Source organism: Hemibagrus wyckioides, linkage group LG10 (assembly GCF_019097595.1).
Source record: "Hemibagrus wyckioides isolate EC202008001 linkage group LG10, SWU_Hwy_1.0, whole genome shotgun sequence".
Lineage (NCBI taxonomy): Eukaryota > Metazoa > Chordata > Actinopteri > Siluriformes > Bagridae > Hemibagrus > Hemibagrus wyckioides.
This window is the reverse complement of record NC_080719.1, coordinates 12,614,064-12,627,721: the sequence shown is the minus strand read 5'-3', so window position 1 is coordinate 12,627,721 and position 13,658 is coordinate 12,614,064. Positions and strand designations below refer to the sequence as shown.

Sequence of the window (13,658 nt, the reverse complement as noted above, 5' to 3'; positions counted from 1 at the left end):
GTTTTCCATTGCTGATACGCAGATTTCCTTAATGAAAATCGGTCGTTTTAAACAGATACTCAGAAGAAAAGAAGGCGCCATGCGTTGGCCGGGAATCGAACCCGGGTCAACTGCTTGGAAGGCAGCTATGCTAACCACTATACCACCAACGCTTGCGTAAGTTCCTGGCAATGTGGCTTTTACCTGCGTGATATAAACTCGCAATTCTGAGAAAAAAAAGTCAGAATCGTGAGATAAAAAGTCGCAATAACCTTTTTTTTTATTTTTTATTCAGTGGCGGAAACGGGTTTTCATATCAAACAAAGTAACGCCCAGCAAAGTAACAAATTCGGACACACCCCCTCTAAATCGAATGATGTCTACGTCATCACGTACGTCCGCCCAAAATAGTGTGGGGTGACGTCATGGCGTACCGCTCGTGTGTTTGAGTTTTTTTTTCGCCAAGATGGCGCCGGTGTGTATAACTGAATGGGCGACGCAAAGTGTACAACTGTAAAAGAAAAAAAAAAATGTTTCCCGTACTTTTACAGGATCTTCCTTTTATAATCTTTTCCCAGTTCGAGACTCGCTAACAACATTGAAATCAACTAGGATGGTTATATCATGACACAGAGCAAAAAGAAGAAACGGGTGAATCGCAGTCTCCTGCTGGCCAAGAAAATCATCATCAAGGATGGCGGAACGGTGAGTTCACTAAATAATACACAAACAAGCTCAGAGGAAGATCTCACAACACGGCATTGTCACTTTTATTCATTTACTTCACTGCTAAAGGATAAATATCGGTCACTGTGTATATTATCACCTAGTGAAGTTAATCATGGCAACTTCCTCTGTTTTGGCAGAGCAGCATCTTTCACCTGTACTGTACATTCATTCACCTTCACGATCATATCTAAAACCTACTCGTTATTATTGTATACACTGTAAATACTCTCATCATCCTCGCTCAATAACTATACTAGTAGTGTTATTACAGGCACTGCTTAACAAAAGTAACACTGAATTTCCCATTGGGATGAATAAAGTACCTTTCGATCGCTGTATGCACTGTTATCATCATCACACATCAGTGTATTAGTCATGTAACAGATTGTAGTCATCAGTTAAAAGCCATTGTATGTTCAGTAAAAGACATTTTTCCTAATGTATCTAGGTATGATTTCACTCACAAGCTTCACCACTTTAATACGAGCATCTGTGTGAAAATCAAGGAAGAGCTGCAGTTTCTCAAATACTCAAACCGTCCTGTCTGCCACCAACAACCATCTCCCTCAATCTGCTGTCCCCTAGCTTGGTTGTCTTGTAGGTTTAATCTGAAATATATTCATCAGATTGTGTTTATAAAGATTTATCTTTATATCGTTATTGTACAGTCCTACTTCCCGTTTTAATAAGCACAAATAAATAATAAGAGTATTTGAGCTACTATGATATTACACCTCATCTTCCAAAGGTTCCTGCTTTCTCACACTGGTGCGATCACTGAACCTCAACGTGAACTTGGATGGAAATACTTTTCAGAAAGGAATACTTTTTGCTTGAGAAGGAAATGAAAGTGGTAAAGAAGATGTGGTTACAAAACCACATTTTCTATGATGAAATCATGCAGGAAAAATTTTATATATATACATATATATATATATATATATATATATAAGCAAGTTGAGTGGATACACTGTTAAGCTGATGAATCTCCTGGAACTACACATTTTATACACAAACATACAACAAAATTGCCAGTGCTGACCAGTTAGTACCTGTTATCACTTATATTATAGCAGCTATAAAGCACCTCTCTCTCCCTCAACCTCTCTTCTCGCCCTCGACCTCTCTCTCTCTCTGTCTCTCTCTCTCTGTCTCTCTCTCTCTCTCTCTCTCTCTCTCTCTGTCTCTCTCTCTCTCTCTCTCTCTCTGTCTCTCTCTCTCTCTCTGTCTCTCTCTCTCTCTCTCTCTCTCTCTCTCCAGCAGCTTGGGTTGCAATGAATAATAGTAGGGGATAATGTTGTTGCAATGGACAACATAACTGAAGTAATAATAACTTCAGTATTGCTTAATTGGTTTTAATGGTTTCCAAAGGTGGATTTGGAAGCAGTAAATAAAAAAAGATAACACTTTAATTCAGGTTTTTATTCATAACTGTTTGGGAATGCTTGAAAAAGGTCATTCTTAGTGACTGGAACCTTGTTAAACCTTATTAATCATAAAGACATTTTGCAAATCACCCAAAGGACATCAGTTACTGAATGGTGGGAACATAGCTGTTATTTACTGCTGTTTAATCCATGCAGTGTCAGTCGGTCTGGGGAATGTTTCACAATGGCATGTCAGCAGTAGATTCAGGCATACTTATTTACACAGTTAGCTTAAGCTTATGTCTTAAGACATCTCAGAGAATCCAGTGAAACATTTTTCACACTTTATTCACACAAAAACATGTCCCTATTTTTTTTTTTAGAGTAGTACTTTACTAAATTCTTTCACAAAATCCTCTTTTTGTGGAATTTCTAATCAAGTGTGTTAAATTTTTATACTTTGTAGGAGAATTATTTTGTCTGTTTTTTTTTTGTGTTTAAAATATTTGTTGTGAAGACATGGTTATAATTTCTCCCCAGTTCCAGCCACCTCTTTCACACCTTTTCCTTTTGGGTCTGTGTGTCACGACTGGAGGATTTTGACCTCCCGTTCTTATGAAATGGTTTTGTTTCAGACACACACTCGTGAGTATATTCCTTAGCGTGTACATGATGTAACTCAGCTTCTCTTGTCTTGTGGATTTGTACAGGTTTCTGTCTGAATGTGTTACTGGTCCTGAATTTCCTCCTGAGGTTTTAGATTTGATATCCTTCCTTATTTTGGTTAGAGCATGAGGAACATGCTGGTGGACTGGTATTTTAGTGGAGTAAACCAAACAATTGAAAAACATTATCTGAAAAGAGCTGATAAAACATACATGGTGTTGTTTTTCAGGGGTTGGGCTTGACCCCTTAGTTCTAGTGAAATTAACTCTTAGTGCTTCAGCAGACCAAGACATTTTGGACAATTTCATTCTCCCAACTTTGTGGAAACAGTTTAGGGATGACCCATTCCTGTTCCAACATGACTGCACACCAGTGCACAAAGCAAGGTCCATAAAGACTGTGAGTTTGGTGTGGAAGAACTGCACAGAGTCCTGACTTCAACCTGATAGAACAACTTTGGGATGAATCAGAGTGGAGACTGTGAGCCAGGCCTTCTCGTCCAATATCATTGCCTGATCTCACAAATGTGCTTCTAGAGGAATGGTCAAAAATTCCCATAAACACACTCCTAAACCTTGTGGAAAGCCTTCCCAGAAGAGTTGAAGCTGTTATAGCTGTAAAGAGTGGGCCAACTCCATATTACATTCATGTGCATGTAAAGGCAGATGTCCCAAAACTTTTGGCAATGTAGTGTATATATTTACATTCATTCACTCTGGTTAGAACTGATGATTAGATGTGTTAAAGGAAAAATTTATTATGAAGTCTCCAGTTCTAAGTAGTGTGGCAGTGTGCAGAGCTGAGCTGATTAGCCAGAACTATGCAGGTGTTTATTTTAGTTATGGTCAGTAATGCTGTGTTCTTCAGTGTGTTTAATATCCATCATATAAGATACGGACATGTATGGATTGAAGTTAGGTAGGAGTGAAAGCAATGTAAATAGTGTAACGTGTGTACAGCAGAAACAGGTTAAACACAGCCACACAGGTTTGGGTGCAGTCTCATTCCTGTGTCCAGAAACTGACTATGACTGTAGTCGGAGCAGCCATTACAACCATAAGACCGTTATTTTACAGCTTGTCAGAAACAAAGACACAGACACACAGTAGACTTGTTACAAACTTGAGTTTGTTTCATTTTACATACAGTTGCTGTGGTGATTATCTTCACTTCTGTTAAAGCTGTCATGGTTTTACAACCTGAACAATACAGCCGCATGTGCGTGATGAAACTCAGACACACACACACACAAACGTACACACACACACACACACTCATTGCACACATCATTCCCTGACCCACTCCTGTACTCATTCTCACAAACACACACACACACACACACACACACACATATTCATTGCATTCATTGGATAATTTTCAACCTAGGAAAATATTGTGTAAATGTTTGTGCACCCTCAGAAGCAGTGCTGAATTCTCGATTCTGATTGGTTGGAAGGTGCTGATTAATTTTCAAATTATAGTTTTATATTAAAGCTCTGTGTGTTAAAGATTCATAGACAAGGACGTGTATAAAGGACACTTCACAAAAATGGTTTAAACAATGCGTGTAATCGTTGATCTAGTGACTTCCTTTTGAAGGAGGTTCATGTAACATTTATAGAATGTGTCTCAGTGATAAAGTGGTAACGTTATGCCTGTTATCTCAAAGAAAGAGGAGTTTGTGTTTTGTGTCTTTATTGTATGAAATAGAAAAAAAGAGAAACTGGTGAGGTAATGACTGTTTATAGCTGTAACTGAGAACTGGAGCTAACTTGTAGCTTGGACAGTTCACAACAATGACATGGAACTATAAATAGATAAATATTATGACTTTCTCTAGTCAATAAAAAATGTAATCATTAACAAATAGCTGTCATATACGAGGAATAAAACATTTCACTTCACCACAACAAACACCCAGTTGTTGATTATTTTCCTCCATAACACCCCGAAATGTTTTCTTTCTTACTATCAGGTATTTAACAGTTGTACATGTGTCTCCTGACAGCCGCAGGGTTTCGGGTCCCCCAGTGTTTATCATGCTGTCATCGTCATATTTTTGGAGTTCTTCGCTTGGGGATTGTTGACTGCACCCACACTGGTGGTAAGTCAAGGATATGTTACTTATGCTTTTTGATCATAGAGTCTCAGCAATATCTGAAATTCCATGAAAATAAATATTATGCAGAATAGTCAAACTATTTACATTTTTTAAGGCAAAAATCTGTTTAGATCTTAGGGTTTTGTAAAATGTCAATAATGTCCCTGGAAAGGCCTTAATCACCCGCTAAATAATAATAATAATAATGATGATTTTTATGTATTTATATATATTTTTTTCTATTAAATCTATAATTTGTGTGTATTCCACTTTTTAAATCAGCTGCTTTTAGAGAGTAAATATTTATTAATATTATTAAAAAATAGGTACAGAAAGGTACATTATTGGTCATATCATATTTGATTCCAGAAAATGAAGGCGATGGCACATCATTAATTCAACGTAAAATAATTAAACTTAATAGCAAACCAATGAAAAGAAGTTGTTTCAGTTCTGAATGGATGTTGAAGTTCTCTAAAACCCGATACTGAGCTCAATTATAATTCACTAATGATATTTATCATTGTTTTAGGTTCTTCACGAAACATTTCCGAAGCACACGTTTTTGATGAATGGCCTCATACAGGGAGTGAAGGTACAGTAATTAATCTGTTGTCTGATTGGTTGATTCCCAATTAAACATGGCTGGAGTAATAAACACTTGGTTCTTGATGGTCACAGGGTTTGCTGTCGTTTCTGAGCGCACCTCTGATCGGCGCTTTGTCTGATGTCTGGGGAAGGAAGTCGTTTCTCCTCCTCACTGTTTTCTTCACATGTGCTCCCATCCCTCTGATGAAGATTAGCCCGTGGTACGTCACCAGCTTTCACTACTATCTCCACAGTTTATACCTTCCACTACTGCTTCAGTGGCCCTTTTCATTTATTATCAGCATCAGTGTAAACTTCAAGACTTCATGTAGTAAAAATAAGTGGATTATAAGGGCACACATGTTCAACAAATTATTTAGGTTGTATTTAAAGGTTCAGTTACCGTAATTACAAGATGACGGCTTGGACATTCACCTCAGAGCTGTTTGGCTCTTCAAGCTGGGAAATCAGTCCTTTCTACGGCAGCATTATCACTAGGTTAAGTAGCTAAGTTTCTGTGACAGCATTGTTAAGCTAAGATAAATAGCAGTTAGCTCTTTTAGTGGTCCAGTAAGTTAAACCATGTTGTTACTCTCCTAACAACATTCTTTTTTAGGAGTATTTGTTTACACCATGACCTCACACATATGAGGTTGGCGCTCCCAAAACATTTGGGTGTCTCCAACTGGTAATTATTATATTTGTTTTAGTTCGTACACGTTTATAATTATTACTATTTAGACATAAAATTTGAGAATTATTAGCTACCAAGCTAGATATTTTAATAATCTCTATGACAAAGTGAATACCATGATCGTGCATCAGTCAGGTATATTTATATCAGACATGTTTACAAGTAATAAAATAAAGTCCAAATCAAGTTTTGAGTTTTTACCCAAGAGTCCAAGTTAAGTCTTGTGTCTTTAAGTTAAGTCAACAGACTCTGTATGATGAGGATATTGGCACTTTAACTGTATAGCACCAATAAAGAATAGTCTTGTTCACAGTAAAAAGAAAAAGCACAATAGGTCAAGTTTTGTGTGCAAGTTGCAGCTATAATTTTAGCTGCAGGATTTTTTTTTTATTGTACTTGATTATTTTCCATCTGCTTCACTTCTATACGTACTCTAATGTGATTCTTCTGACTGTAAATGATGAGATGTTAAAAAGAAATTGTACTAGTTATTACATTTTCCTGCTTTTTCTTAAGAAGTCAGTGTTTCTAACGTCTCATAAAGTATTTTGTATTATAAAGAAGCTGATCTTTGATATCAGTGAGCAGCACACCCGTGTGATGTTGAGAAGCCTGGCACTGAGAACAGTACCGAAACCAGTTTTTTGTGAATGAGTCATTTTATTTGAGGATGTGGATTTAATTAGACATAGATACATGTTTGGCTGTACTGTAATTCTGACCTGTTCTGTTTCAGGTGGTATTTTGCGGTCATTTCTGTGTCTGGAGTGTTCGCTGTGACATTCTCAGTGGTTTTTGCCTATGTGGCCGACATCACGCAGGAGCATGAACGCAGCATGGCATATGGACTGGTGTGTACAGTTATTACAATATATTCTTGATGGACATTAAATGCCAAAGAAGAGAAGTTTGTTCTATATGTCATCATTTTGTTTGCTGTGTGAGACTGCAAACTGATTCTATGTTAATTTATAAAATAGAATTGTATTTAATGATCCATTTATACATTTTCTTTTCCATTAGTATTCCACTGCTAGTGTATGCCATATATCTGGCTATAATCTGGCTATTAATTGAACATACTAATCAGTTTGATTGTGTTCTTTTGTCCTAATTCCTGTTCGTTGTATTTTGACCTGTTGCTCTTTCAATGGTTCCTGTTAGGTTTCAGCCACGTTTGCGGCGAGCCTGGTGACCAGCCCCGCCATCGGTGCCTACCTCAGCCGAGCGTATGGAGACAGTCTGGTAGTGGTTTTAGCGTCAGCGATTGCCATGCTGGACATCTGCTTCATCCTGGTGGCTGTTCCTGAATCACTACCAGAGAAAATGAGACCGGCGTCGTGGGGAGCGCCGATCTCCTGGGAACAGGCTGACCCCTTTGCCGTGAGTGTGCTTTAATGTGTGATTTGTGGTGCTCTAACGATTATGAGGATTTCTCAGCAGTGTAGAATGGACATTTTGCTGGTGTAGTTGTCTTGGTGTGTTCACAGCAAAATTAGATGTACAGATAAACTGATGCTAGATAGAACCTAGGTTGAATAGGCAGATGTAAGAATGATATTACAATGTATAATGAAAAGATAGAATTACGAAGAGATTGTGTCTGTCTTTGGTCAGAGAGATAGACTGGTGAATGAGTCTCTGCACATGATGAAGCACAGATGAATTGAGTGTTGAATTGAGTCTGTAGAGTTGACAGCAGTGTTGTACTACACATGTTTCTGAAATGTTTCTAATGCTGGATAACAGGAACAGTGAAGTATTCAGTATTCAAGATCCTAAAATATCACATGCACACAGAACATCCATCTGTTCTCCGTGAGTCACAATCAGCAGGTTTCAGCTCTCTGTGAGAACAGAGCGTGTTCAGCACAGTGGCTGTTACACTGTTATTGTTCACTGAATAAAGAGAGATCAGTACAGAACACAGTGTGAACAGGGGTCGGTCAGGGCTCGTCCCCCACACCGTGACAGGATTTTATTATAGCTGCCACTGCTGTGTGGACAGAATCGAGATTTACAAAACATAGTAAAATGTAATACAGTAATTCCCCGCTATTTCGCGGTCCCAGTATATCACAGATTTTTATTTGGAACATTATTTGGTATATTGCGGTATCTGCAAACCTTATAGTGAATTGTTTTTATGTTGAAATAAGGTAATTTATTAATAAAAATATAATTATTAATTACGAAATATAAACATTAATTGTAAATGAAGTGAAATGTTAATAAGAACACATAGCGTTGTTTAGGAAAGCGTGGTGCGAGGATGCTGAAAATCTAAATACAGTACGGCTGGAGGAACGAGTCTGGCCAATCGGAATGCCCCATTCAATTAATCACGGTTGTGATTGGCTGCTGGCTATGTGTGCAGTTGGGGAAAGGGAAGCAGAATTCTCCAGCATCCCAATTTTTCATGTGTCTCTTTCATTTTGTTCTGCGTATGCTGTATTTTTACGGTCTTTCTGCAAGCCCTATTTTGTCACCCAAATGCTCTGCACCTTCTAAGGCTTCTGGCAAGGAACATACATACATACATACATACAGTACTCACTATAAATGTGATATTTGTACGTATTTACCCAAAATTCGTCTCGCTATATGCTTGCAAATGTTTTCTGTGTGTGTTTAAAGAGTGTGGGAGGGTCATTTATGGCTTAAAGCATTTGGGGGTGGCGTCAGTGTATCGCGGATTTTCGTTTATCGCGGTTGGTTTTGGAACGTAACCCCCACGATAAATGGGGGATTACTGTATGTAAGTATGAATGCGCTGTTAGTGATTTGATGAGGCGGAGCAATTTCGAGCACCCTAACGTTTCCGTTAATATAAAAAACATATTAGGAGTGCATTATATAGATCTGTGATTTGAAGCTGCAATACTGTCAGAGCTGCTGTTCTAGAAATGTCATTAACGCCCTCTATCCAGCTTAAGAACTTTTATAATCTCAAAAACCTTGTTCCTGTTTTTGAGCGGGTATAGCTTGAGAAGTAGTTCAGTAAGCATGGGCTCAGTAACAGTGTCGTTTTGATGATGCACAGACAAGAGGTACTGCACAATGATCTGTGCTTTAGGTTTAGTCCAAAAGAGATTTCCAAGTACCAGCCTGTTGAATATATACCGCTCTCACTCTCTCTCTAGTCCCTGAAGAAGGTTGGCCAGGACTCAACGGTGCTGCTCATCTGTATAACAGTATTCCTGTCGTACCTCCCAGAGGCTGGCCAGTACTCCAGCTTCTTCCTCTACCTGCGACAGGTCTGATTATCAAATCATTATTATTGTAGACATGCCTTATAATTAAGGAATAAAACACGTCATACCCTGCTGTTACAGGAAATTAATTGACAGACTGTTGTGATGAACATGAGTTGATTATTATTATTATGTTTTTTTTTAAACCTCATATACAATACACATATTCTCTTCTAAACTTTCGTGTTTGAATAAAGAATTGTTTGTGTTTTTGTACAGATAATGGGCTTTTCATCAGAAAGTGTTGCTGCTTTCATAGCTGTACTAGGATTACTTTCAATTGTTGCACAGGTTTGTGCTTTAATTATTCCAATTTTTATACTCAACATACTTTTGTAATATTCATATTTAATAAAGGCTTTGCATGTGTGTTTTGTACTTTCTTCCCTTCAGACTGTAGTGTTAAGTTTACTCATGCGTTCCATTGGGAACAAGAACACAATCTTGCTGGGTTTGGGCTTCCAGATCCTTCAGCTGGCGTGGTACGGGTTCGGTTCGGAGCCGTGGTGAGTGTGAGGACGGGGGTCATGGTCATGTGACTTTACAGAAGTGATTTGGAGGTTTTTGATGATCTTCTTTGTCTCGTTAGGATGATGTGGGCTGCGGGTGCTGTAGCGGCCATGTCCAGCATCACATTCCCCGCTGTTAGTGCACTAGTGTCCCGCACTGCAGACCCAGACCAGCAAGGTGAGACACTTGCTCTTAGATTTATTAGTATGGCAAAATGGCAGTACAGTTGTAAAAGGAAGATTTTATTGTGCAGCTTTTTATCTTTCGCAAAGTAAAAAAGTCCAAAAAAAGTTTTAAAAATTACAATAAAGAACAATTCATATCACATCAAAGATTACAAATTATTTTTAATTGACATATACAGCATGGTTGCCCATAAGTCCCCCTGATTGCACTGTTATAGAAACTATAGTGTATTAGAATGAACCTCTGATTTACAGCTGCATTACTGTCAGAAGTACTGTCATGGAAAATTAATATGACCAATCAGAATCTAGTATTTGAGTTTGTGTGTGTGTGTGTACACAGGAGTGGGTCAGGGAATGGTTACAGGAATCCGTGGTCTGTGTAACGGACTGGGTCCGGCTCTCTACGGCTTCATCTTTTACATCTTTCACGTGGAGCTGGATGAAGTTCCTGATGGAGGTGAAGATGTAGAGCGTCACACTCAGCTCCATCAGCAGGTCAGCCGCAGCACACGTTACACACCCTCTCAGAGCAATGTGGGCAGAGCCAGGCAGCTTTTTTTCAGTCTGGCGTCAGGGCTTATTTTAAAGCTCGAAAAATACAAACTGAAGCCAAGAAATTAGCAAATAAATTCCATGTCTGGAACACTTTTAAAACTACACCATTACTTCTTTTCAGCATACTGATTTTCTCACTCCCGTCTCTTTCCAGAGTGCTATAATTCCTGGTCCTCCATTTCTTTTTGGCGCTTGCTCAGTGCTGCTAGCGCTCCTTGTGGCTCTGTTCATCCCTGAACACACACCTCTGGGTAGCCGAACAGGAAGCTGGAAGAAACACGCCTCGGGTCACGGGCATCAGCACAGCGCTCAGCCTCCAGAGGCCAAAGAGCCCCTGCTGCAGGACACCAACGTGTGAAAGAAAACCCTGAACAAGAGACGTGACAAATGCGAATCTATATCAAACCCAGAGCTTTAAAAAAAAAAAAAAAAAAAAAAAAAAAAAAGGCCTGTGTACATAGAGGAACATATATTTAATGACGGTTCTGTCCAGTGGCACCGTTGCAGTGGCTTGTATTTATTCATTTTATAGTTCTTTATCTCTTTTGCTGGTCTTTTTGTTTCTTCTTAAAAGTTGCATTCCCATTTTGGACAGGGCTCACTCAGGGACATGAAGCTCGGTCAGGAGCGTTTCTGAACGCAAGCATGCTAACCCGTACTCATCTCACATTAATTGAATAGTTCACTGAAAAAAGTCACATGTACCCAGTGTTTCTCTCAGTGTGCCTTCACATCTATTAGTCTGTTTACTGAGTTGGAATCAGAGTACAATTCAGTCCTTTTGTTCATTTGCTATTTGGTTTGCTTTGCACATAATTAAAATGAACCAAATACCAAAGTGGAAAAAGTAGGGCTGAAACATCCTCATAAAAATTCAAGAATCCTTTATAAAAACCACAGAGAACATGGAGCCAGTGCAAAATCAATTCTTAGATAACTATACAATATAAATAACCAGTTTAATACTGTATATTTCTCTTTTTAATTGCTTTATCAGTCTTACAGTTCTGTCCTTTGGTTCAGCTTAGCAGTTCAAATCTATATTAAAAAAGACGAAGAAAAATCTGCCACCCAAAAACACACAGTATGTTTTGTTCACCTCCTGCAGTTAAGTGCATTCAGAATTAATACTCTCACTCTTTCACCACAGTTCAGCTGGAAGCAGACGGAGACACTCGGCTCAGACACTCGGGGTAATTAGTGGGGAGAACACACCAGGGTTCCACTCAAACACTCTAAACGCTGCATATGTGAAAGCATGTTAAAGCTGTAATGTTGCCGATCAGTGTGAGACGTGTGAAGGCTAACGTCATGTAAAGCTCATGGAAGTCTATCTCACCCAAAATATACTCTGTAAATTCACACTGGTCTTCAGTAAGCTTCATAGTGAATTATAAAAAAAAAAAAAAATCTGTTTACAAATTTAAAGTGGAATTTTGTCATTTTAATCCGTTTCAAATCATACAAATCCATCATTATCCTTTTAAATCAGGCAACAAACATGTCTTATCTGACATTAGGTATAAGAGGGACATTGTGTACATTGAAAAATCTTTCCTTTAATGTGATTTGTAAAAAGATCAGCTGTTTTGATGCCTAAACAATTCCTTATACAGCTTTTCCATCCCAGTTTCAGGGCTTAAACAGAAGCTTCCATGTGTACATGGTTTCATTTTTACAGCTCCTTTATCCACAAAGATATGTGTATTATTTGTACCACTTCAGTTATTGGTGCCTTCACTCACTATTCTTTTTCTTTTTTTCTTTTTTGTTCAGTCCCAGGCACTACATGTTTTGTGTTTCACCTCCAATAACACACTTGATCGATCTCGTTCGATGTAGATAACAGTTCAGAGTATTGGAGAAGGACACACTAACATGTAGAGCTTTAGGAATGTTGTGGACAGGACCGGAGTCTGTATGTAGGAAGCGTTCATGTTTAGGAGTTGCAGGAACTTAATGAGGAGAAGAATTTCAGTGGCCTTGTATACTTTTCAGTTTTTTTTTAGACAAAAACATTTTGACCAAATAAAATAGAAGTTTTTATTGAATGATGGCAGGTGTGAATTAGCTGTGTTCTGGTTATTTATAATTTCTGCTTGCTTTTCTATGTTCTTGTTATGTTTTGCTGCCTTTTATTTTATTATTGATTTTAACATGCAGTAAAACTGTAATCAGCTAAGCGTGTAAATATGACATGATGTACCCTAAAACATTTCAATAAAAGTATTTTTGACATTCAAAGCAGGATTTGCTAATGGTTTTTTCTATTCTCATTTTCTGTCCCATAGAAGGAAAAGGTGGCTTATGTGTAAGTTCCAAGTAAAAGAGACAGCTTCTGTCTGTCAGTCTTGATGAAATAGGTGTTGCTTGTGTGTCAGTGATCTAATCATGGCTTCTGGCTTTCACTCCTAATAAAGTAGGTATGGCCTCTGTCAGTCCCAGTGAAGGAGGTGTGGCCTCGTGTCAGTCCCAATGAAGGAGGTGTGGTCTCTGTCAGTCCCAGTGAAGGAGGTGTGGCCTTGTGTCAATTCTAGTGAAGGAGGTGTGGCCTCTGTCAGTCCCAGTGAAGAAGGTGTGGCCTTGTGTCAATTCTAGTGAAGGAGGTGTGGCCTTGTGTCAATTCTAGTGAAGGAGGTGTGGCCTCTGTCAGTCCCAGTGAAGGAGGTGTGGCCTCGTGTCAATTCTAGTGAAGGAGGTGTGGCCTCTGTCAGTCCCAGTGAAGGAGGTGTGGCCTCTGTCAGTTTCTAGTGAAGGAGGTATTGCCTCTGTTAATCCCAGTGAAGGTGTGGCCTCATGTCAGTCCCAGTGAAGGTGTGGCCTCGTGTCAGTCCCAATGAAGGAGGTGTGGCCTCTATCAGTCAAGTGATGGAATCCTGGCTTCTAGCTTTCACTTGTAGTTAGTGTGGCCTCTATGTTAGTCCCAGTAGAGGAAGTGTGTCTGTTGGTTTGAGTGATGCAGCATTACCAGTGAAGATGTGGCCTGTGTATCAGATGAAGCTGATAAAGGTGGTGTGACTGCTGGCT

General features: G+C 38.9%; 1 protein-coding gene and 1 non-coding gene across 2 annotated transcripts; one reads left to right on the top strand and one right to left on the bottom strand.

Moving 5' to 3' along the window:
• Positions 1–80: 80 nt before the first annotated feature.
• trnag-ucc (transfer RNA glycine (anticodon UCC)) lies at positions 81–152 on the bottom strand. The gene has a single exon. It is a non-coding gene; the product is annotated as a tRNA-Gly (tRNA).
• A 262-nt stretch (positions 153–414) lies between these two features.
• mfsd14a1 (major facilitator superfamily domain containing 14A 1) lies at positions 415–12,874 on the top strand. Its single transcript, XM_058401700.1, has 12 exons — positions 415–684; positions 4,750–4,845; positions 5,375–5,437; positions 5,524–5,651; positions 6,861–6,975; positions 7,289–7,507; positions 9,268–9,381; positions 9,598–9,669; positions 9,772–9,884; positions 9,968–10,065; positions 10,417–10,571; positions 10,786–12,874. Exons 1-12 carry the CDS (start codon positions 604–606, stop codon positions 10,987–10,989), a joined length of 1,458 nt encoding a protein of 485 aa, XP_058257683.1. The 5' UTR covers positions 415–603; the 3' UTR covers positions 10,990–12,874.
• Positions 12,875–13,658: the final 784 nt, after the last annotated feature.

Bases quoted from the DNA above. Each gene is read 5' to 3' on its own strand.
- mfsd14a1 (XM_058401700.1), top strand. From the start codon at position 604: ATGACACAGAGCAAAAAGAAGAAACGGGTGAATCGCAGTCTCCTGCTG. The intron at 9,885-9,967 runs GTGAGTGTGAGG...TTGTCTCGTTAG, and splicing joins GGGTTCGGTTCGGAGCCGTG to GATGATGTGGGCTGCGGGTG. The intron at 10,572-10,785 runs GTCAGCCGCAGC...GTCTCTTTCCAG, and splicing joins ACACTCAGCTCCATCAGCAG to AGTGCTATAATTCCTGGTCC.